Source organism: Capricornis sumatraensis, chromosome 10, assembly GCF_032405125.1.
Source record: "Capricornis sumatraensis isolate serow.1 chromosome 10, serow.2, whole genome shotgun sequence".
NCBI lineage: Eukaryota > Metazoa > Chordata > Mammalia > Artiodactyla > Bovidae > Capricornis > Capricornis sumatraensis.
The window spans coordinates 52,019,017-52,044,071 of NC_091078.1; the positions used below are offsets into that span (position 1 = coordinate 52,019,017).

The window sequence follows — 25,055 nt, forward strand, 5'->3', positions numbered from 1 at the left end:
CATTTCTATAAACCCTGACAGCCCTGGGTTGGGGGGAGGGAAAGCGATTAAGTTTTTCACCTGCGATTGTTTCTGCTTTGACAATTTATTAACCAATAAACAGCAACGCGAAACCAAGGACCATATAAATGCAGGACACACACTGCGTGAATCTCCAAAGAAAACATGACTCTTCTCATGGTTCCCCAAAACTGAAAAACTTTCTTCAACTAAAGGCATTTTTATTTCACAAGTTTCGGGGATTTTTTTTTTAACAGATCCTGAGATATGACTTGTATACAGATAATAAAGGAACCTGAGGGAATTCTCTGGTGGTCCAGTGATTAGGACTCTGAGCTTTCACTGCCAAGGGCCTGGGTTCAATCCCTAGTCGGGGAACTAATACCCTACAAACCTTGTGGCTTGATCAAAAGTTGTTGTTCAGTTGCTAAGTCATGTCCGACTCACTGCAGCAACTCACAGACTGCAGCACACCAGGCTTCCCTGTCCTTCACTATATCCCAGAGTTTGCTCAAATTCATGTCCATCAAGTCAGTGATACTATCTAATCATCTCATCCTCTGTCATCCCCTTCTTCTCCTGCCTTCAATCCTTCCCAGCATCAGGGTCTTTTCCAATGAGTCAGCTCTTTGCATCAGGTGGCCAAAATATTGGAGCTTCAGCATCGGTCCTTCCAACAAATATTCGAGACTGATTTCCTTTAGGATTGACTGTTGTGATCTCGCTGCTGTCCAACAGTCTTCTCCAGTCAAAAGCAAATAAAGTACAAATATAATAAAGGAACCACAGCTTAGCCTACCCCTTGGTAGCAAAGCCTGGAGGAAAGTCAGCAAACATTGGGCTCTGAGCTGGGGAATCAAAGCCCTCAGTCTGGTTTTGCAAAGGCCGACCCACTACTGCCAACCCCCAGGTCCAGCACAAAGAATGAGGGGCCCTTTCTTTGTACTCAGCCTTCCCTTAAATAAATACGTGAAAAGGCATGGGTTTCCCCAGTGGCTCTGCGGTTAAGAATCTACCTGCAATTCAAGAGATGTGGGTTTGATCCCTGGGTCAGGAAGATCCCCTGGAGGAAGAAATGGCAACCCACTCCAGTATTCTTGCCTGGGAAATTCCATGGACAGAGGAGCCTAGCGGGCTATATAGTCCATGAGGTTGCAAAAAAGTCAGACATGACCGAATGGCTGAGCACACACAAGAGGTGTGATCACCAACCACCTCCCAGCACTTAATACACACTTCTTTCCTCAGACCTTAACAGCACTGACTGTGTGTGTGCACGTACATGTGACCAAATGTGCACCTGGGGGTCGGTTTTGTTATTCTATGAGAAGACAACTATTTTTCCGGCAATGCACCTGTGACAGAATGCTGGTAGAATGGTCTAGCAATCAAATCACATCACTGCAGACAAGTGTGCCCCATCTGAAAATCTGTGCAGTGGGTATGCCTTGGTGGGGGTGGTGGCTAGTTCTTCGGTGTGTGTGTGTGTTTGCTCAGTCGCTTCAGTCATGTCCGACTCGTTGTGACCCTATGGACTGTAGCCCACCAGGTTCCTCTGTCCATGGGATTCTCCAGGCAAGAGTACCGGAGTGGGTTGCCATACCCTCCTCCAGGGGATCTTTCCAACCCAGGAATCAAACCCGTGCCTCCTGCATCTCTTGCACTGCGGGCAAATTCTTTACTGCTGAGCCCCTGGGGAAGGCCCAGTTAGCACCTCCAGTTGTGGCCAAATGCTGGGTTCCTGGCTTTCAAGAAGCAAAGAGAAGGGGAGACAGTAGACAACAGGAAATAACACCAGTTGGCTTTCAACCAGGCTCTAGGGCCACAGAGGGTTAAATAAAGTACAAGTAGGGCACTCTGGTGGCCCAGTGGTTACGACCCAGCGTTACCACTGCTGAGGGTCTGGCTTCAATCCCTGGTCGGGGAACTAACATCCCATGAGTTGCTTGATGCAGCCCCCAAAATAAAGTACAAGTGAAGGGGCCTTTACTAACAGCTGGTTCTAGAGAAACTGAGGGCACCATGACCCTTTTCTAAAAAAATAAATAAAAGACTTGTTATTTTTTTATATATATCTTTTTTTGATGTGGACCATTTTTAAAGTCTTTATTGAATGTGTTACCATAGTGCTTCTGTTTCATGTTTTGGCTTTTTGGCTGCAAGGCCCGAGGGATCCCAGCTTCCCCAGCCAGAGATCAAAACCGCACCACCTGCATTGCAAGGCAGCCTTAGCCACTGGACCACCAGGAAGGTCCCCACCATGATCCCTAAAAGACTTGTTTGGACTTCGTGGCGATCCACTGGTTAGGCCACCATGCTTCCACTGCAGGGGCACGGGATCCATCCCTGGTCCTGGAAGATCCCACATGTCACGCAGTGCAGCCACAAAAAAAAAAAAAAAATAGAAAGGCGGGGAAAGGCTTCTTTTATTTTTAGAGCACAGCCTCATGGGCACTGAAGAGTCACTATATAAGGTACAAGCAAATATATACTGAGCTAATATGAAAAATCTGCTGAAGTCCTAAAGTTCAGCCAGCTTTGTGATCACTCACCTTGCATTTGTCCTTAATTCCTTGGTTAATGAGGACAAATACTTCCTAATCTCAGCGCCTCTCCCCACCTCAAGAGGAGGACAGGCAGTGTCCGTCACCAGAGTCCTCAAATACGGCAAACTATTAAAGGTGATTTTTAAAAAACTGAAAAACCAGACCGCCATCACCATGTTAACTGTGAATCCAAGAGGCCCGTCTGCAAACTTCCCTGGAGGTGAACATACCTCTCAGTTTGTACATCTCCCCGTTGGCAGCGTACACGACCAGCATGTGGGGTGCTTCGTCACTCAGGGACACAATGGCGCCGGAAAGAGACAGGGCTCCTCGAGGCTTCTGGTGCTTGCTCTGCTCGTTCACAAAATACTGCAGGATGCCAGCCTCGAAATCCAGCACAAAGTACCTGGGTGGAGAGATCACAGGGTGTCGGTTTTCTCTCCAAGCAAAGAGGAACAGAATCCTCATGTTAACATCAAGGGTCCCAATCCAGGATGCTGGGAGCTAAAAGTCCCTGGCAGACACCCACACAAGCCAACCCTGGGTAGTGAAAGAGAGTCTGATTCTTAAATCAGAATGGAGCTCATAGTGGCTCCTGAACAAAGGCCAGGCCCATTTGGGATATGGTGCGATGCCCACAGATACACGTGAGCCTCAGGATGGTAAAGAAGAGCAAGGCACTGGGATACAGAATCTGGTAAAGGTTCGACGTGATTTTGCGGGAACTCCTGAAATTCACACCCCGGAAGTAGCAAGCTGGGCTGGACTCCAGGGCAGCCTGGGCGCTGTATGGGGCCTGAGCCCCAGGGCTGGTCCTACCAGGAACTAGAGGTGCTCACAAAGCTCTCTAACTTCTAGCGGGTCCTTCCACAGAACACTTTTCACACAACAGGGCAAGAATCCCCTCCGCTCTGGGAGGCCACAATGCCACTGGAGTCTATAACCACGGGAAAAACAGAGCAACTGCTAGTTGTCTGAACGGCTAAAACAAATCTTGGGAGCCAAGTACCTGGCCTATCAACACTCACAATCTATCAGCAGAAAGTAGTCCAAACAACTTGCCCTTCTCCACAAGCTGTCTTCATCAGAGACCCACACTCCCCCTGGAGCCCAGAGGCTCAGCATAGCCCCTGCCGGCTTTCCCCGCCTCCCACTGTCTGCTCCACCCACGCAGGATTATCCAATTTAATGTCTGGTTTTGGCCCCCTCCCCCGACTCTACCCTGTCCAGAGACAGACAGTGCCTCTCACCTCACTGACAGTATTTATTCAGTGAATCAACGAAGGGGGAAGACTACCAGATTCCAGTTTTCAATCCATGCACCCAAGCAGCTGGGTCACCACTGGGAACTCGCACAGGCAGCTGAAAATATGTCCCATATTTGAGGGTTACACAGTGATGCCTGCAAGTCAGATACCAAGCACACAGACAATTCAGCCAGTTTGGAATCTGCAGGAACACGCAGTCCATTAACATGTGACTACGGTTCTTAACACAGAAACGTATTGTTCTTCTATGGTGATCCCTTTTTCAAATGGCTACTGAGTTGCTAGGACATAAACCTACATGAAGCTGTTTGCAGATGACTGCTTTAATAAATGAAACCACAGGGCATTTTCTTAACCTCTAAGCACCACAACCGCATCCGAGGTCAGGGGCGGCAGCCGAGAGTGCCAGGCTGCGACAGCGCAGGAGCAGCTGAGAGGATCTACCCCGCCCGAGGCCAGGGGCGGCGGCCCGGAGGAGCAACCCCACGCCCAAGGAGTGGTGGCTGCGCGGGTGCCAGAGGGCCTAGAGGTCGGGAGGGGCGGCGGTAAGGAGATATCCCTCCTCCAAGGTAAGGAGCAGCGGCTGCGCTTTGCTGGAGCAGCCGTGAAGAGATACCCCACGCCCAAGGTAAGAGAAACCCAAGTAAGACGGTAGGTGTTGCAAGAGGGCATCAGAGGACAGACACACTGAAACCATACTCACAGAAAACTAGTCAATCTAATCACACTAGGACCACAGCCTTGTCTAACTCAATGAAACTAAGCCATGCCCTGTGGGGCAACCCAAGATGAGCGGGCATGGTGGAGAGAGCTGACACAATGTGGTCCACTGGAGAAGGGAAAAGCAAACCACTTCAGTATTCTTGCCTTGAGAACCCCATGAACAGTATGAAAAGGCAAAATGATAGGATACTGAAAGAGGAACTCCCCAGGTCAGTAGGTGCCCAAAATGCTACTGGGACAGCGGATGAGATGGCTGGATGGCATCACTGACTCGATGGACGTGAGTCTGAGTGAACTCCGGGAGTTGGTGATGGACAGGGAGGCCTGGCGTGCTGCGATTCATGGGGTCGCAGAGAGTCGGACACAACTGAGCGACTGAACTGACTGAAGCACCACAAACTAAGAAAGTTTACCAACTGCCACCCTGATTCTCTCAGTATCCAACAGACAGCCATCACTATCCCTCAGTTTTCAGGTGCTGGGACTCAAAGAAACTCCAAATCCAAGTCCTGCTTGTCTGTGTCCACATCCACACAGGGTTCAGTCCAGCTGGCAAACTCTCTTTTGAGCCTCCCACAAGTCCTCCTTCACCCCCTGCTCCGGGTCACCTCTCCTTACCCACTAAGGTGCTTCATTCTCCAAACCTTCGGGCTCCAAGAGAGCAAGCGCAGCTGGAAGTCGCCCTGCCTGCCCACAGAGGTGCCACCGCATTCCCAGCCCACAGGGCAGGCACACCCAACAACCCAGGTCTCAACCCTCCAGAACGCCAATTCCTCCAAGAAATCTTCCACTTTTAATTATTTGTAACTTTCCAAACGTCCTGGCCAAGACTATCTTGGTTACCTCTCTCCTCCCCTCCGATCTCTATTGGGTCACAAAAATAAGGCTATACTTCTGGTCTCCACCACCACCGTGGATAAATCAAGATACAAAGATGCTGTCATGGGCCAGGACTCTTCAAAGTGTGGTCCCGGGCCCAGCAGTAGTATCAAGTCACCTGGAGGCTTGTTTGAAATGTAAATCCTTGGGCCCCATCCAAGGCCGGCTGGATCAGAAACACTGGGGAAGGGGTCAAGGAGGCCTCCAGGTGACTCTGATGCAGCTCAAGTCTGAGAAGCATGGTCTAAACTAACAGCTCATCACCAAATCCCGCCCACTTCTTCCAAGAGACATGAGATGAAAGGACAGAATATATCTCCCAGTTTTCTTTGTCGGGATGTGTGGCCATGTGAGCTGTGGCAACAGAAAGTGAGCGGAAGTAAAACGCAGGACAGGCACACAACACACAGACAGACACTCACACAGGTTGGGATGGAGACATCCTGTGGGGCCACTGGGGATCCACAATGAGTGTGCCAAGGACCCCCAGAGAGGGTAGCCTGGGCCGCTGAATCACCACCTGGAGGAGAGCCACCTGCTAAAAAACACCCTTATCATTTCCACGAGGATGAGAAAGAGGCTTCCGCTTATCTTATGCTTCAGGTCTGTGATGGCAGTCAGCCTGGCAAACTCACCAAAAACCTTTTCAAAACGTCTATTTTCGTGTCCTTCTGCTCCTCTCTGTCATGCTGAAGGAAAGTTACACGGCTCAAAATAGCCTGGAGTTAAAGCTCCCCTCCGGGTCCTCCCCAACACTCTATGCAAAACAAAGAACCCTCTCACCCGAAGGGGAAAAAAATGGACGTTAAGGTTGATTACGCCCAGCTCCCAGCCGGTCCAGCCTCTGGCCGAGCTCCAGAATTCCTTGCCCCAGCTGTTTAAGAGATAACTACTCTGAACAACCTTGGAGAAGAACAGGCCCCTTAAGACAGTAGCTTTCCACATACATGCCTCTGGATACTTCCTCTTTTCTCGGTCAGTGCAGCCGCTCACGAATCTGACTGCTGCCCCTTCTGGCCTCATTAAAGGTGATCTGTTCCTGTAAAGTGCCCACTCCGTCTTTCCAAACCTCGCCTTCTCTAACTCCCTTACCCTACAGATGTGAAAAACAAATTCTACCCATGAGAGAGGAGTTGCAGTGATTTCTGAGCCACCAGGGGTCACGCTGTTCAAATGCTGACCCTGCCTTCTCTTTAGGAGTCATGGTTTCAACGTGGCCTGTATTCCCTGTCACAGTGACTGCCGGTATGCAGACACAGCTCCCGGCAGGTCAGAGCGTTGAGAGCAACGATCTGTAGAGTATAGGGAAGGAACCTCGCCCTACAGCATTTTGTGTCTCCACCCCCTGCACCCCCCCAACCACCCTGGCAGAAGTGCAGTGTTCCCATCTATAAACACGCCCCCTTTACACAGAGGAAAGCAGAAAAGGTAGAGTACAGCCTCAACAGGCTTCAAGGAGAAGGCGTAAGCCAAGTTGCCCTCCACACCCTGACCCTCCCCATCCACCCTGTGCCCTTGTTGGAATGGAGAAAGACTCATCACCTCTTTCCCTTCTGCTCCGTCCGCTCATCACCCAGGCCCATCAGCCTTTCCGGCTCCCAGAGGCAGCTTCACACACTCATCTCATTCATACCAACCATATATCTGCAAAGGACATTACTAAGAAACTGAAAAAAATGAATTGAACCAAATTGGTACCTAAAAAATAAACTGAATTCTGGTTTTGTGGGGTTTTTCCCCCTCAATCAGGATGACAGAATAACCCAATGAGCACACATTATGCAGGCTACAGGAACACATGAATGATTTTTCACATTGCCTATTTCAAAATGACATCTTAATTCTAACACCCTGCCTCAGACAAAAAACAAAAACACACATTTCCACTGCCTCCTAAAACAGTTTCAGTGAAAATACAGGTTTGAATCAGGTGCACTAAAGAAGGTTATCAATAATTTACTTTTTTTCTAAAGACAGTTAAAAATTCAATCCTATTTGGAAGGAAATGACGGGAGAATATCCGATTAAAAACTGCAACAGACTAAACATAAAGTGTTCTTCCAGGACCGCCTTTGAAAGTTGAGTTAGCAACTGTCACGTGTAGGTAGGAGCTGCCCACCCAGCATTAAGAAACGCACTGCCTGGGGGTCACATCCCCTGGGAGGAAGGAAATCACATTTGGTTTCCCACAGGGTCAGAGCTCTGTCAGGCATTGCTGCATCAGAAATTTACAGCTTTCATCCGAAATGGAAAAGTTAAACGCATTTTGGGACAAGCCTTCACCAAATTAAGTGCAAACGCCAGATAAACTCCTGAAACTTTCCTAAAGGCCTTTCGTTCTGGAGAAATGAGTAGGACGAGCCTAATTCCTAGAGTGGGTTCTGTGCTAATCAACATCTCGAGCTCCAGTTTGCATCTTGACTGATGAGCAGGTGAGCCTAACTGTATAGGAAGGGAACATACTTTCGGGGCTCTGTTCACAAACCAGGGAGGGTGTGGGGGAGAGAGGAGAGGAAAAGAGGAGACATCAAACCAACCTAGGAGACAAGCCATCAGTCCTCATCAGGCCAGGCTCAGAGTGGCAACCTAGCCCTGTTCCAAAGCTGGGACCCGCAGGGAGCAGCAGGCCCACTTCGAAAGGGCTGAGAACAAGCCACTGCTTCGGAAACAACACGTGAGCACGCGCTTGCACATAGACACACCTGCGTGCACACAGTCACACTCACTTGCGCATGCGTACATACAAAGCAGCTGCCCTTAGGCTTAACTGCTTTCCAATCCTTGCATCGAGGAGAGGCATCTGTCAACACCTGTAGCCTTTAATTCCCACCTGCGTTACTTTCATGAAGGTTCAACTTCAGGATCTGAAAGCTGAAAATCTGACATTTTTACTTTGGGAGCGGGTAAGCGCGCCAATTGCCATCAGCATCCAGTTAGCAGCAGAAAAATAAAGGGGAAGGACTGGGGTGGGGGCGGTGGGAACAGGGTGGGAAGCAGCTCATTCATGCCAAGAGGCAGAAATCACAAGCGAACTACAAGAGAATTACAAAGCGGAAAAACTGCAGTGAAAAAAAGCTCTTTTGAAGAGGAACTTCGCCAGACAGGCTGATACTGACAAAAAGCTAAGCCATTTCATCTAAACTTAAAAGTGAAAATTAAAACAAGAGGAAAGGGGTTGAGAAGGGAGGTGATTGCCCAGCCCCTGACGCCTGAGCAGACACCTTTGACACCCAGGTTACTATTTCTAGAAGGGAGTAAGGACCCCTCCCATTCTGTGTGGGGCTCGCGCTTCCTTCCACACCAGGCAGGAGGCCTCGCCCACCCGGGCCCAGGACCCCAGCTAGCGCTGGTGTTCCACCTGCTGGGATCTGCCTTACCTTCCCAGGCCCTCTGTTTGTTTCTACCTCCAACCCCACACTAATTATTGATCAAGAGAAGCTAGTCTCCATCCCAAATATTCACACATCATGGTTCGGGAACACAGCTCAGTGACAAACTCCCATGGGCCTCACCCAGACAAATTCTTTATATTCCAAAATCACTTTGTACTCTGAAAGGCATGTCCTGGAAATCTTTCACAGAATCATAATTTCTGTAGAAATCTGCATACTCGAGGCCCTCTGCCTTCTGAGAAGCTCCTGCTCAGACTCCCGGATTCGCGGCCTTGTTCTCCAGCTAAAGACCCTTCTCTGGTTGAGTGACTGACTACTTGCCTCTTCTACAGATGAAAATTTCAAGTGCGGAAAGGTAAACAGCACGCTCCCGATCTTATAGAGAGGAAACTATGGCGTAGATTTTAATCAGGCAATCTAGCCGTAAGGCCCAAGGCTCAAAACCATTCAGATAGTATGTGTTGATTAAAGTACTGTTTTCACCACAAAGATGCAAAAACACAGGTTTGAAACTTACAGAAATAAAAGAAAAAAATAAAACACAATCAGATTAGGAGACTTTTAGAATCCTTTTGCCCAGAGTTGGACAGATATGTAGAAAATGAATGGGAACTTAGATTCAAAACAATATATTCCCAAGTTTTGTTTTAAATGTTACAAATAATTACATACCCAAATGAAAAATACACACACAAACTTTTTAATATAAACGTTTTAAATGTGCATTTTGCAAAATGTTGGCTAAAAACAGCATCAAAAAGTAAAAATTTTATAGGGCCAATCTTTAGACCTCACAATAACATCTGATATGTTAGAGACTTAAAAAAAACTTGTAGTATTAGTTTTAATAATACATTATACATATCATATAACTTAATATATTCATATTAGGAAAAATATGGGTGGGTATTTTTAAACTGTTAGCATGGGGAAGGCACCAAAACAGGAGAGGCAAAACCATAAAGAAAAGTATTTACACATATTTCTAAATTTTAAACAATCCCCAGTTAAAAATAAGCCATAAATAAAACAAAAGACAACCAATAAAGCAGAGCTTTAAAAAAGAGCATTTAACTGTCTTCTTGTAAAAAGAATGTTCTTACAGTTTGGGCCAGCTATTCCCTGCTTCTGAATCAGCAGAGAAGCTAGTTTAAAATGTGGATTCCAGACTCCCATCCCGTAGAGAATCGGAATCTTTGTGGCTGAGATCAGGAAATCAGGAATATGAATTTCAAATCTTCCCTAGTGTGCGTTAGTCCCTCAGTTGCATCCAGCTCTTTGGGATTCCACGGACTATAGCCCTCCAGGCTCCTCTGTCTGTGGAACTCTCCAGGCAAGAATTCTGGAGTGGGTAGCCATTCCCTTCTCCAGGGGATCTTCCCCACCCAGGGGATCAAACCCAAGTCTCCTGCATTGCAGGTGAATTCTTCACCGTCTTAGCCACCAAGGAAGCCCTAGACAAGTAGAAAAAACCAGTGCAAAATCGAGTCAGGATAAAAACCTTAAGCGTGTTCTTCACACCCCTTTTTTTCCCCCTAGCTTTTCAAGCTTTTCCTCCTAATCATTCATTCATTCAAACATCTGAGCACTGTGGGCCCAGCCAACAAAGCGGAACGTATTGTTTAAATATGAGCTGGCCTTATTTTATCTTTGTGTGAAAGAGCTGAAGCCCTGCTCCTAAATCACAACAGCTCAGGCAGTAGGTACCTTGGCTCTGTCACTGCGGGAGTGTTTTTTTTTTTCTGAGAAAGATTTAACGAAAAATTAGGTCACCGGGAATGGAGCTTCTGCACAACTGGATGATCCACTAGCATCATGCAGGTTCACCTGGGCACAGCGGCCCCAGAGACCAGGCCGAGCGGCTGCTGCCTCGTGAACCACCTCGCCTGACAAAGCACGAGTGAATTTTTAACACAAGACTGGATGCATTGCACTTGGATCTCATGTATGATGAGATTCCATCTGCCTTGGAAGACCAGGTCATTACATTCCGGGAGCAAGAACTGAGACCTTTCTAACAAGGGTTAATACAGGCACTCCTGAACTCCTGTTCACTCAAGGCCATTGGCTAAGAACCTCAACTACTACTACTTTAAACTGTAAAATATCAAGACCCATCTTAATGCTCACGGTTCACTTTCATTCTTGCCATGGACAACACAAGGAACTTACCTGGGAATCCTTGAGATGGGCGGAGCCTTGAATCACGTCTTTGCTTTACACTAAAACCTTGAACATACACATCAAATCACACTGAAGAGAATACTGGCTAAAGCCTGAGGGCAAAAGTGTGTGGGCAGCTTGGTGCCCACCAGGATGAAGAGAGATGGAAAGCTGGCCTGTGGAGACCAGGGAAGCAGTTAGGATCAGAGTCAGGCCCCTAGGCTCAGGTTTTCTGCCCCTAAATATCCAACTGAATCCGCCTGGAGAAGGCAAGGTACCCCACTCCAGAATTTTTGCCTGGGAAATCCATGGGCAGAGGAACCTGGTGGGCCACAGTCCATGGGGTCACATGAGTCAGACACAACTTAGCAACTAAACAACACAAATCAAGTGAAATCACACCTTAAACTCCACTGTCCCTGGATCAAAGCATCCTTTACTTTTCCCTACAGGCTACATGGCATAGAGGAAAGAGGTGTGATCCGGCAGGAAGATGGCTGGTTCGACCTGTGGTTCAAACATTCGCTACATCGGAATCACCTGCAGGTTTATAAAAAACACAAGTTCCTGGGCCCCTCCCACAGATTTGGGAGGTCTGGGTGGAGCCAGAGAATTCAAGCAAGTTCCCAGGTGATGCTGATGCTGCAGGCGGGACCACACTTTGAGAGCTACTGGTCCTCACTCTGTGACCTTGGCCACGGCACTCATCCACTCACAGCCCCAATTCCTGCATCTGCAAAGGCAGAAAGCTGGCTCGTTCTCTTCTGAACTGTTGTTCCACCATCACTGTGCCTCAAGGTCCGAGTGGGTATAAAACAAGAACTTCCCAGCGTCCACATCACTTTTCCAAATGCAGACAGTGAATCGGATCCCATGATCATACTACTCTATATCAGCGGTTTAGTTAATTGGCAACAAAGCCGACAAGATAGAACTTAAAACAAGAGCCAGTGTTTGCTCTTTTCTTGGAGGTGCTGTGGCAATACGATTTGGCAAGGTTCTCACATGTGGTCAACTGGACCACATTCTGTGATATGGATAGAGCACTGTGGATACATTCACTCATTCTACGGTTAAAGAAAAGAGAATTTACATAAACCCAGCTAAATTTGAAAGAATTTGGCTTTGGTTCCAAAACTAAGTCTTATTTCTAAGAATTCACTCATTTCTTAAAATATATATATAGATATATATTTTTTAATGAGTACCAAACTTGCTAGGCACTGTATGCTAACTGCTAAAAATACATAGGAGGGGACTTCCCTAGTGGTCCAGTGGTTAAGAATCTGCCTGCCAACGTGGGGGACACAGGTTCGATCCCTGGGCCCAGATTATTTCACGTGCTGCAGGGCAACTAAGCCCCCGTGTGCCCCAACTACTGAAGCCCACACGCTTAGAACCCATTCTCTGCAACAAGGGAAGCCACCACAAGGAGGGGCCCAGGGGCAGCAATGAAGACCCAGCACAGCCAGAAATAAATAAAAGCAAATAAAATGAAAATTTTTTAAAAATTTAATACATAGGAGGTGGGGGACAAGGTCTCTGATTTGATGGGGGTATGGAAAATGAGCCAAGAAACAATAAGTATTTACAAAAATGAACACACAACTTTAGCTGTGCCGAGAGTCTCGTGTTAAGAAGAAAGCAGAATGTGACCCAGCTAGGGATTTCCCAACACAAAATGTCCATGAACTGGTGAATGGATAAACAAACTGTGTGATATATTCACACAACGGAATACTATCTGGCAATAAAAAGAACACAACATTGATACGTGCTATGTGGGTGAACCTCAGAAATAACACGCTAAATGAAAGAAACCAGATGCAAAAAGATTACATTGTATGATTTCATGTATATGAAGTGTCCAGAGAAGGGAAATTTATAGAGAGAAAAGCGGATAAGAACTTCTCTGGCAGTCCACCGTTTAGGGATCCATGTTTCCACTGCAGGGGGCACAGGTTTGCTCGCTGGTTGGGAAACTAAGGCCCCACATGCTAAAAATAAACCAAGAAACAAAGAGGCAGGCAAGTGACTGTTTGGAGCTGAGGATGAAAACAGTATTAACTATACTCTGGCTAGAGGGAATTATTTTGGTGTTAGGAATGTTCTCAAACTGGATTTTGATGATAGTTGCACACTATAAATGAGCTAAATATTCTTGAATTGTATGTTTGCAATGGGTAAATTTTATAGTGTTCAAATTCTACTTTAATAAAAGTGTTTTTAAAACTTCAGCAATCCTGGCAATATCCTAGACCAGGGCGGAGGTGTCAGAATTACTGCCATGGTACAACTGACAAGACCTGATAAGGGCCTGGGAATTTCATCTGGGGGCTATTTACACTTCAGAAGCCTTTACAACTTCTGGGAGGTGTTGACTGGCAAATGGATGAATGGATCTGGAGTCCAGATAGGGATTAAAGATGAATAATCTGACTTTAAGTAGCCAAGAGAGCTAAACACACAATTGAGACTGCACAGAAAGAGAAGACAGGGAGGAGAAGGCCCAGCATCAAGATGTGAGGAACTCTTAACATTAAACAGGAAAAAGAGATGAAGAGAACAAGACGGAGAGACAGGAGGAAAACCAAAACCCCAGGAAGAGAACATTCACGAAGGCAGGAGTGATCGGCCGTGTCAAGTGCTAACAAGATGTCAGTAAGGTAAGGACAGAAACATGTCTTCTCTGTGACCACACATGGATCTATTTGTATATTTCAAGACTCAAGGATTCCCATGGCCCTGACTTTACCATAAAGCAAATCAGTTCATGTTGGCATGCAAGCCCAAGAGAGACAGGAAAAGAACTTCTCTTTTCCTGCAAACATGTACTGTCTAAGTCCACCGGCTGCTTCCCGATACTCATGTTCCATTTTTACTGGGGTCAGTAGAAAGACAGATCTCTGGGTTGAAACCAAGGGTTACAACCTCGGCTCTGGCTCAATTAGCTTGTGGTCTGAAACAAGATGTAGCGGTGACAGCTGACTATCTATCCTACCTATAAGATAATCACTTTCTCTCTCAAATCAAGAGAACTCCAGTTGTTATCTGAGCCAATACACAGTGCCAGAATACATTTCCCGACCTTCCTTTAAGCTAGATGTGGCCGTCTGACTGTGTTCTAGCTCATGAATAGTGATGGATTGGACTCCTTCCCCTCCTCTACTTGCTTTGTTGGAAGGCAGACATAGCAGCTGGAACTCCAACGCTCTTTGTGAACTTTGAGGACATGGCCACACCCTGGGATGGTGAAGGAGAAAGTTAAAAGAAGCATGAGCCTCTGAAATCTGTGGATCCCCCACACCAACCCTGAAACAACTAAGCAAAAAAAATCATGTACGTACAATGGAATATTATTCAGCCATAAAAAGAATAAAATCATGCCATCTGCAGCAACATGGTCATACTAAGAAAGAGCTGTGAATCAGACAGAGACAAATCACACGGTGTCACTTCTACTGTGGGATCTCAGAAAAGACAACAGATGAACTCATTTACAAAACAGAAACAGAACTACAGACACAGAAAACCAATTTAAGGCTTCCAGAGGGAAAAGGTGGAGGGGGAAGGATAAGTTAGGAATTTGGGATTAACAGATACACACTACCATATATAGAATATAATCGACAAGGATCTGCTGTATAATAGCACAAGGAACCGTATTCAATATTTTGCAATAACTCAGATGGGAAAAGAATCTGAAAAATAATATAGATGTATGTACAACTGAATCACTTTGCTGTATACCTGAAACTAACGCAACATTGTAAATCAACTACACTTCAATAAAACAGAGAAATAAAGACTAAACAAGAAGGATCTTAAGGTTAACAAAAACAAAAACACCCGCCTACCCTCTCTGAGGTAGGTATCATTACTATCCCTTACTAACCACAAGGAAACAGAGAGGGTCCCTCTCTCAACCAGAGTCACACAGCCCATCAGCAGAGATGATGTGAGCCCGGGCAGTATTCCCCTAACCCCTGCATCACCCTGTCTGTCTCAGCCTTCCAGCACCTTCTAAGCAGAGGTGTGGGGTAGGAGGGACACGCTGCTCAGGAAATGCTGACTATTCAGACTTCACATCAAAGGTGGGATGTCCGGCTTCCCTGGTGGTCCACTGGTTATGAATCTAGCTTGTAATGCAGGGGACACGGGTTTGATTTCTGGTCCGGGAATACCCCTACATGCCGTGGAGCAGCTAAGCCCATGAGCTACAATTACTGGAGCCTGAGCACCGATGGCCCGTGCTCCCCAAGCAGAGAAGCCACAGCGACAAAAAGGCCTGAGCAGCACAACTGGAGAGTAGCCCCCTCTTGCCGCAACTAGAGAAAGCCCACGCACAGCAACAAAGACCAGTGCAAGCAAAGACGGGATGTCTGCTCAGACCAGTGAGCTGCCTGGGGCCAAGTTCTCCCAGGATTCTGCAGGCAGCTAACACCTAGGAGATGGGAAGGAGAGGAGATGAAAGTGCTAAAATCTAAATGGGACGGTCCAAAGAATTCTCACCAGGCTGATGGGTTTCACCCGGGAGAGATCACGCCTCCTGCTTCTTCCAGCCACCCACTCTCTCCCTGGGTCCTCCACACCTGCTGTGATCCTGCTTACACCCAGCTTTAGTCTATAGCTTGCTTACCTTTCCCAGCATGAGATCCTAAGGCTCCCAGCCCCGCGAGGAACCGAACACTCAGCAGGAGCATCGAAGTCGCCTGCGGATCCCAGGGCTGGGGATGGACAGGACCAGCCTGGCAACTAGCCCCAGGCACTCATGCAAGAAGCAGCTCACGCGACCAACGGGCAGCTCAGATCTGGCTGCCGCCAAGGGCCCTGGAAAAACACATCCCAAAGGGAAGTCGCGCGCTGGCTAGCTCTACCTGGCATATCATTAGACTAACGTGAAAGGGTCCAGCATGCCCAAACAAGAGTAAAGTCTCAACTGCTTCTCCAACACATGCTCCAAGGCCTCCCAGCAACATGAGCCACCATGAGCACAACATCAAGGGCAAAATAAAGCCACGAGGTCACCAGGTCCTCCTGGGAGTTGTGAGCACAGTATCCTCTCTGGGGGACACAAAGGCCCAATTGTCCACACATGCCCACTCTCCACACACGCTCTCTCAGGGAGCCTGAGTCAATATCATTTCCCACCTGGTCTGACCTTGTCAAGATCTGCACCGGAAGTCACTGGTGTTCTGCCAAGGAGCTCAAGGAAACATGGAACCTCCCCGATTTTCTGGGGAAGAGGCAGTGTCGGTGCCAACAGCCAGTCAACGTGCATGCTCTTTGTGACCCCATGGACTATAACCCACCCGACTCCTCTGTCCATGGGATTCTCCAGGCAATACAGTGAGTCGGTTGCTGTCTCCTTCCCCAGGGGATCTTCCCAACCCAGGCATCAAACCCACGTCTCCTGCATTACAGGCAGTTTTTTTTCACTCGCTGAGCTATCGGGGTGAGTGGACAAAATTCCCAGTTTGAAGTTTTTCTTGAAAGAATTTTTCTAGAGGCCACTGCAAACATGTCTACAGTGGCCAAAAAACAAACATACATGCAACAAAGGAACCAGGTTAGAAAAGTATGTATCTCGCAGGGCTTTTCTAAGAATTAAACAAGTTATTTTCTGTAAAATGCTGAGAACAGTGTCTGACACATAGCTAGCAACATATATATTACATATAGAAATTACATATACATAGTTATTTCTCAAATAATATATTAAGGCAATACTTAGCAATTGCCTTCAAAGATTGTGGTCTTATTTTTTTCATTTTACAATTAAGGAAAGAGCTTTTATTGTTTTTTTGTCAGAAACGGCAGGTTATGGAATTTAATTTACTCTGTTCTATTTGCTAACAGCTCTGTGACATAGATATTATTTCTATTCTACCTAAAAGAAGCATTCCCAGGTGGCACAGTGGTAAAGAATCCGCCTGCCAATACAGGAGACACCAGAGACGTGAGTTTGACCCCTGGGAAGGGAAGATCCCCTGGAGAAGGAAATGGCAAGCCACTCCAGTGTTCTTACATGGAGAATCCTGTGAACTCGTACTGGATACACACAAGTCACGTGACGACAGCAAACCCGTCCGTGTCAGAGCACACGGCATCCCATAAAGAGCACCCCATCCCACAGCCTCCCGGCTGCTCATCTCAATAGTGAGATTAAGGCCTAATGAGAGGAGAGCATGGGGACTGCTGCTGCTGCTAAGTTGCTTCAGTCGTGTCCGACTCTGTGCGACCCCAGAGACGGCAGCCCACCAGGCTCCCCCATCCCTGGGATTCTCCAGGCAAGAACACCGGAGTGGGTTGCCATGTCCTTCTCCAATGCATGAAAGTGAAGTCACTCAGTTGTGTCCAACTCCTAGCGACCCCATGGACTGCAGCCCACCAGGCTCCTCTGTCCATGGGATTTTCCAGGCAAGAGTACTGGAGTGGGGTGCCATCGCCTTCTCCGATGGAGACTAGTAAACATCAACCAAATCCCAAACAAAAATATTTTCTGAATCTACTTTGAAATCACCAGTACACCATCTCCAAGACAAACACCGAAGCCTTCTTAGCAAGACAGCCTAGGCTTCCTCGCCAAGAGACTGTCGCTTGATTCACTGTTCTGACCCCTCCCATCCCCCAAAGAGGGGAAAGCAAAACGTGTATTCTCCACCTTCTGGTCCAGCCTGAATTTTGACCACCAGCGGCCACTGTTCAACCTTGTTAATCCCCTCTCCTGTGGAGACAGCGTGAGTTTGGGGGTTGCCCTGCTAAGCTGTGTGAGGTTTCACAAACACACAGAAGACAGGTGGAAGGACCAAGGTCAGGCAGCATGCCAGCTCCTTCTCTTGCCCCGTCGATTACCTGCCACTTCAGTTTGCCCAGCAAGAGCAAACGAAACAGCCCACTTCACGAAAAGCCAACCTCCGTTCACGGCGTTCGTGGAGCTTCTTATGCCCTCCCTCAACCACCTCTTAAACTGTTTTTCATAAAAGATATATGACCCACCTGCTCCTACCACTCCCAACCAGAACGAATCTCTCATCAGCCTCCCACCCCCACCTCGCAGCAGACTGGTGGGGCTGAAAAAGTGGGAAATCGTTTGGCTCCCTATTAACTGTTATGATTATTATTACCAGCGTCACCATCATCAGGTCCCATGACCGTCTCTGACACCTAACCTGGAAACTCCTTCAGGGCCACGTCACCTGATGGGAGGATCCCTCTGGGCTCAGCACAGAATCTCATATATGGAGGACTCTAACACATGTCCCCTGATGGGCCAGGGTGACGGTCAGTAAACAAAAAAGTGTCGCTTCCTTATCATTCACTGTCCTCATTTATCTACTGTCGCCACCATCACAACCAAAATATAAAACTCTCTAACATCAGGACCATTCTCCATCATCAAGGACATTTTTAGGTCTATGAATATGCCTAAGATGCCACACTAGGGTGGGAAAGTTAACATCACTGACTGCCTCTTACCCAGTGTACTTATCCCTGATTAAAGACCAGCCAGTCAGCAGAATAATCAATCCACAACCATTCAAGACCTAGTTCATCTGGGGACCACCCTGAGCCCCCAGTCCCCCGACCACGAGCGGATCGGACTCGAGTTTCAGGGATAAGAGCGGCTGCACCTGATGACGACGATCGTGGTGTCAGGCCACCCATGGCTAACGGAGAACTCCCTCACGGCAAACTTGATTCTGAAGACCCATCACTCATTGAAGACAGCTTGCCTGCCAAACCCACTTGTGTAGAAGATTTTATGTCGAGAGAATGCTCACAGCTGTGGGAAGCTAAACATTTCCCCAACCCTCTGGAGAAGCAGGGAAACTGCCCAGCCTCCCTCTGAACTACTGATGTCATAATTTATTGAAAGGTCTCTCTGCTAGGTCACAGGTCACACCCCCTATGCAATGCCAGGTACCTACTCCAGGGTCTCTGCCGGGCGGGGTGGCAAGCAACATGGAGACAGTGGTCCCCGAGAATCTACCTTTCAAGGATCTTATAGCCCCGAACCTGACCAGCACTCAGCATCAACACACTCGTCTGGTGACCTCATTTCATCATCTCCTAAAGCAGGAGGGGTATTCTTCACTCTATTTTACCAATATGAAACCTAAGGCTGGTAAATTTCCCCCTGATTTCCAGCTAGCTGATAGAGGGGCCGGGACTAGGACCAACTATTAGAACTTTTGGTCCACTGCTTATTTCATTCAATAATGAGGTTGCCCCAACTCGTGTTTACATTCACTGCCAGGCATTCTTCTAGATGCTGGGGACAGAGAAGTGAACAAAACAGGTAATTCCTGCCTCACGGAGCTGACATTTCAGTGGGAGGACAGAAATTACAGAACTATAATATGTAAAAAAAACAGTGTCAGAAAGTGAAAAACAGGCTGCCATTTGGCGCATTCTAATTTCCCCAGGTCAGAGAAGCTCTGTCTATATGGAGGACTTGAGCAGAGCCCAGAAGGAAACAGGTGAGGTGTGTCAGCTGAAGGGGAAACTGTGTTCCAGGCAGGAAGCACAATATCGGAGGTGGGAGCAGGCTGGGCACGCTGGAAAAAAGCGGGAGAAACGCAGGCATGACAGGAGCAGGTAAGCGAGGGGGCCAGGGAGGGGAGCTGACTGGTAGGGAGCCAGAAGCCAGAGGGCCTTGCAGACTATGCTAAGGACCTCAGATTTTACTCCCGAGAAGATGGGAGGCCTCCCGAGGGCGCTGACACTAGAGGGTCACTCCGGAACAATGCTTAAGCGGGTGACTGGAGAAGCTGGGAGGTCCATCAGGAGCTAACTGCCAAAGTCTAGGCAGAGATGTACCCCCAACGGACCACATGTAACATGTATACATAAGCCACATAGAATTTTCCAGCACAACTTAAAAAACAATCCTTTCTCCTTTCTCCTCCACCTGCATCCCGATAACCTGAGTCAGAGACAGGGTGTCCAGCCTGGGACTCAAGAGACAGGGTGTCCTGTCCACCTGTGTCCTGATAACCTGACTCAGAGACAGCGTGTCCAGCCAGGGATGTGGGTGCCAGGCATTTCCACTGTGTCAGTGGCCTGCTTGTACTGGCCAAGGTCCACAGTGAGGATGAGGTTAAGGAAAGGACCAGCACTGACTTTGGTTTCAATTATTTGAAGATGTTTGCTTGACTCTCCACAGCCTGTGATTCTCTGGATTGCGGCCATCAGTTCTCTGATTTGATACTCTGTTCCCATAGGCCAGGATGTATTTTAAGTACCAGAAGATATTGATCTCCAATAGGTGACAGCGGCACTAGGGACAAAGAAATGGAAGAGAGGATGGGCAGCAGCTCCCCTCGGGCACTGCACACAGCTTGGCTCTCACCTAACTCGTGATTTGTAACCGACAAGAAACCTGGGATCACCTCTTCAACAGCATCAAGAGCCATCCAATAACACTGACTTTAGGTCGCTGGAAAGAAGTCTCACTGTAGAATGAGGTCTCTTAAAATAATGAACCTTGGGACTTCTCTGGTGGTCCAGTGGCTAAGACTCTGCACTCCCAATGCAGGGTTCAATCCCTGGTCAAGGAACTAGATCCCACATGCCTCACCAAAGATCCTGTGTGCTGCAACTGAGACCCAGCACAGCCAAATAAATAAGTAAAAATAAATTTAAAAAAAAAAAAAAAACCTAAACATACAACTGTACGGCTGTGAGCATAACTGACGCCATCTTGGGCCCAGGCAGCTCTTCCTGCCCTCGCGCTGACCCCACCCAGGACTGTACTGGGCGGTAAATCCCACCTCTGTCGTTAGGGCCTTGGTAGTCAAGAGGTATTGTTTAATAATCACTAGGACCAGGTGGCCTCCATGCTCTGTTAGCCCCCAAACAATGATAAGAGACCTTGGTTGACATATTCCTGGCACCCGTGCAAACAGTTACCCTTCATAAACTCAATTTAGGAAGGCATGTGCTGTTTCTGAGCATCTACCCCACCCCCAGGTTATCTAAAACCGTCCTAGTGGCCCCTTGGAGGTACAGTGTGTCTAGCATTCTAGGAATGCTTCTAGATCGCTGTCCACCTCACCCTGTAAGTTCCCCGTAACAACCTGGTCCATGGATTATAGAGCTCCCTGCCTCGTTTTTCCACCTGCAGACACCTCCTCAGTTCAGCGGGCTCTCTTCATACCCTCCACCCTCCAACAATAGCATCAGGACTCAGTGACACTGGGCTTCCCTGGTGGCTCAGACGGTAAAGAACCTGCCTGCAATGCAGGAGAAGTGGGATGGATCTAGGTCAGGAAGATCCCCTGGAGAAGGGCATGACACCCCACTCCAGTATTCTTGCCTGGAGAATCCCACGGACCAAGGAGCCTGGCGGGCTATAGTCCATGGGGTTGCAAAGAGCCGGAGTGCTTCCACTTCTTAGTGATGTTAGTTTTCCTTTCTATAGGCTGAGCTAAGGAACCCTCCTTCAAGGCTGGTGAAGAAAGTAACCTGAGGCTCACATGGCCTCCTCCAGCGGCAGGGCCTGGCCTCCAGCAGCCTCTCACAGCTTCATTTCCACACCCACTCTCCTTCATACTAACGGGCTACATCCTCTTATCACCATGACCTCCTGTTTCCAACCAGTGTTCTCCACCAAGGGAAATACGCTGGCATTCAGCCAGAACACCTCTCAATTTGGTTTCTGGTCTTGTGCACTGTTTTGTGAGGCTGTTTTTGAGGCACCTGGAAATTAGTCCTGGGGAAAAGAACAAACATAATGGAAAATAAAAGATTCCATTAACTCGATGACTCTTGTGGCTGATGAAAGCTATGCCCGTGCCGCTCAAGGTTAAAAAAAAAAAAAAAAGAAGCGGGAAGGGGGGAATGGCTTACTAAATAGCCTCCTCTCAGCAAATTATTTCATTAGCAAAAAAACGCAAATTGCATTCCTATAGTGACTGACTGACTCAGCAGAGACTCTGGTGCCCAGCAATTTCCGGTCAAACAGGCACTGCGATTCCATAGAACCTCAGTGTCCACACTGGCTCTTGTTCCCCAGCCGTTCCACATCCCAAGTGAGACACAGGCTACTGTGCTGTCTGTGAACCTCACATCCATCTCCCTGAACTGCCGCCACTCCGAGCTGCGGCCTTGAAACCACGCAACATCCACTAAAACAAGAAGAAAATCTGAGAAGTTAGAAGCACTGAAAAGCAAAGCCTGAGCAAAGCAAGTGATTGCTGCCCTGGAGAGATGAGGACCACCGGTAGCACCCTCGTCCTCTAGCCTTTCAACACAGGGACATGGGCTTCAGGCAGGGACAAGGCAACTACAGAATTCAGAGGGAGGCCAGGACTCCAGAGATGCTCCCCAATCGGCTGTTTTTGGCAAACACAATGTGGCCCAGATCAGAGGCAGTACTGTTGAAATAAGGCTTGGTCTTCCACTGCAAAATGTCACTTCCTTCAACAGCAAGCCTAAGTCTCCCAAGACTTACCAATATTTATAGCATGCTTCAATTGCCTTCTACTTCAATTTAATCCACTTCATGAATTAAAGGGCCTCTCTTTCCTTTCTTCCAATCATTCTGTAAGCCAGCAGGCTCTCATTTCAAACACAGACCGGAATAAAATGTTCTCCTTAATCAAAGAACATGGTTTCAAGGTCTGCCACACTTGGGCTATTACTTTGATTTTGGTATCACAATGGCACGGCCTTTCAGGACACCAAAGGAAGGTCCCTATTAAATGCAACACGGAGCCTGGCCAGCACCCCACTGCCCCTGCCCCTGGCTGTACAGACACGCACAGCTGACCTCAGGGCCGATGGCAGAGGCCCTAGAAAAGGAATACCAAACTTTTTCTGGGAAGGTCCCAAAAGTAAATATTTTAAGCTCAGTGGGCCACAGGGTCTCTGCCTTAACTACTCAGTTCTGCTGAGCATCTGTAGACAAATGTATATTGGTGCAGCCACTCAGGAGAACAGTATTGATGGATCTTAAAAAAACAGAAATAGAGTTACCAAATGATCCAGCAATCCTACGCCTGGGCGTATATCTGGAGAAAACCATACCTTGAAAAAATACGTGCACCCAAACGTTCGCTGCAGCACTATTTACAACAGCCAAGACCCGGATGCAACCTAAATGTCCATCGGCAGAGGAACGGATAAAGAAAATGCAGTACGTATATATGTAATGGAATATTACTCCGCCATACAAAAGAATGAAATAATGTCATCTGCAGCTACATGGATGCAACAGAAATGATCACACTAAGTGAACTGAATTAGAGAAACACAAATATCACAGTATCACTTATAGGTGGAATCTACAACTGATACAAATGCACCAATTTATAAAACAGAAACAGACTCGCAGACATAGAAACCAGACTTGTGGTTGCCAAGTGGGAGGGGAGGCAGGGGAGGGTTGGATTGGGAATTTGGGATTAGCCGATGCAAACCAACATGGACAGGATGGATAAGCAGCAAGGTCCTACCGTATAGCACAGAAACTATATTCAGTATCCTGTGATAAACCAGAATGGAATATGAAAAAGAACACAGGTACAAATAGATGTGGATATATATAAACAGCTCAATCACTTTGCTGTACACCAGAAACTAACACTTGTAAATCAACTATGCTTCAATAAAAAGTAAGTAAAAAAATAGTGGCAACTGATGTATATACTACAATCCAACCAGAATTTTGTTAACACCACATGGATTGAGATATCCTAGACTCTCTGCTTTTAATTTACAACAGAGCAGATCAGGGAGCGTAAACAAAAGCCATGAGTCCTCTGTAAACCAAGGCAGAGGGCAGAAGTGGTCACATGAGTAGTACTAATTTATAAACACAAATAAATAGAGAAGCAAAATCAAACTGTTCAACGTTTCTATGCATGTATTAATTTAGGCTCTCTTAGATCACACGCTAACTCAGAAAACGGACTAGACAGGAACTTCCTCAGCATTCCAGGAGACTGTGCTTTCCAAAGCAGGGGTCCAGGTTCAATCCCTGGTTGGGGAACTAAGATTCCACATGCCGCAGAGTGTGGACAACATTTTTTAAAAAAACTAAAGCATGGGCTCCAGGGTGCGTGGGCTCGGCAGTCGCCGCTCCCCACCTTTAGAGGACAGGTTCAACGGTCGTGGCACACAGGCTGAGCTGCTCCACAGCATGTGGGGTCTTCCCAACAAGGGAACGAACCCGTGTCTCCTGCAGGGACAGGCAGCTTCTTTACCACTGAGCCACCAGGGAGGCCCCCAGGACAGGACTGTGAACACAGCATTTAATAAATAGCTGTTGGATGAGAACAGGGTAAAAATGACCACGAATGAGACTTGCCCTGCTCTGCCGTTACTGTCTCCACACCCTCTCCCCTCCCAACTCCTGTCTTGCAGCATCCCCTCAGCACAGAGGGACCTTGAGGGCATTATGCTAAGTGAACTAAGTCTGGGAAAGAGAAATCTGTACAATGCCGCTTCTATGTGGAACCTGAAGAAAAGCAAACTCACAGAAACAGAGAGTAGACTGGTGGTCACCAAGGCTTAAGGGGTGGAAGAATGGGAATGCTGGTCAAACCCCCCAGGTACATGTTTATACCTCAAATACAAACTTCCAAGTGTAAGGCGAGTAAGTCCTGAGGATCTAATGTACAACATGGCAATATTAACAATACTATACTACGCACTTGAAAGTTGCTGAAGAAGCAAACCTTAACTGCTCTTAACACACACAGTAATTAAATGAAGTGATGGATGTATTGACTACCCTTATTCTGGCAATGATTTTGCAATATATTCGTGTATCCAATCATCACTTCTTACACCTGAAAGTTACACATTGACATACAGGTATGTCAATTACATCTCATAAAGCTAGGTGAAGATCTCCTCAACATGGGTCCAGCACTGTCTCCATAAGTCAATAATTAATGCACAGTAAGTTTTTATTTACTCTGTGTACGTGTGTGCGTGCGCACTCAGAAGCTCAGTCATGTCTGATTCTTTGCGGCTCCACGGACTATAACCCACAAGGCTCCTCTGTCCGTGGAATTCTCCAGGCAAAAATACTGGAGTGGGTTGCCATGTTCTTCTCCAGGGGATCTTCCCAA

The 25,055-nt window shown here is 47.4% G+C and overlaps 1 protein-coding gene across 2 annotated transcripts in view; it reads right to left on the reverse strand.

Moving 5' to 3' along the window:
* Positions 1 to 25,055, reverse strand: part of OSBPL10 (oxysterol binding protein like 10) — a 320,496-nt gene that overhangs the window by 223,252 nt on the left and 72,189 nt on the right. For both annotated transcript variants that reach the window (XM_068982153.1, XM_068982152.1), the window contains exon 2: positions 2,777 to 2,952. In XM_068982153.1, the coding sequence (XP_068838254.1) occupies positions 2,777 to 2,952 (176 nt within the window). The remainder of the gene's footprint in view (positions 1 to 2,776; positions 2,953 to 25,055) is intronic.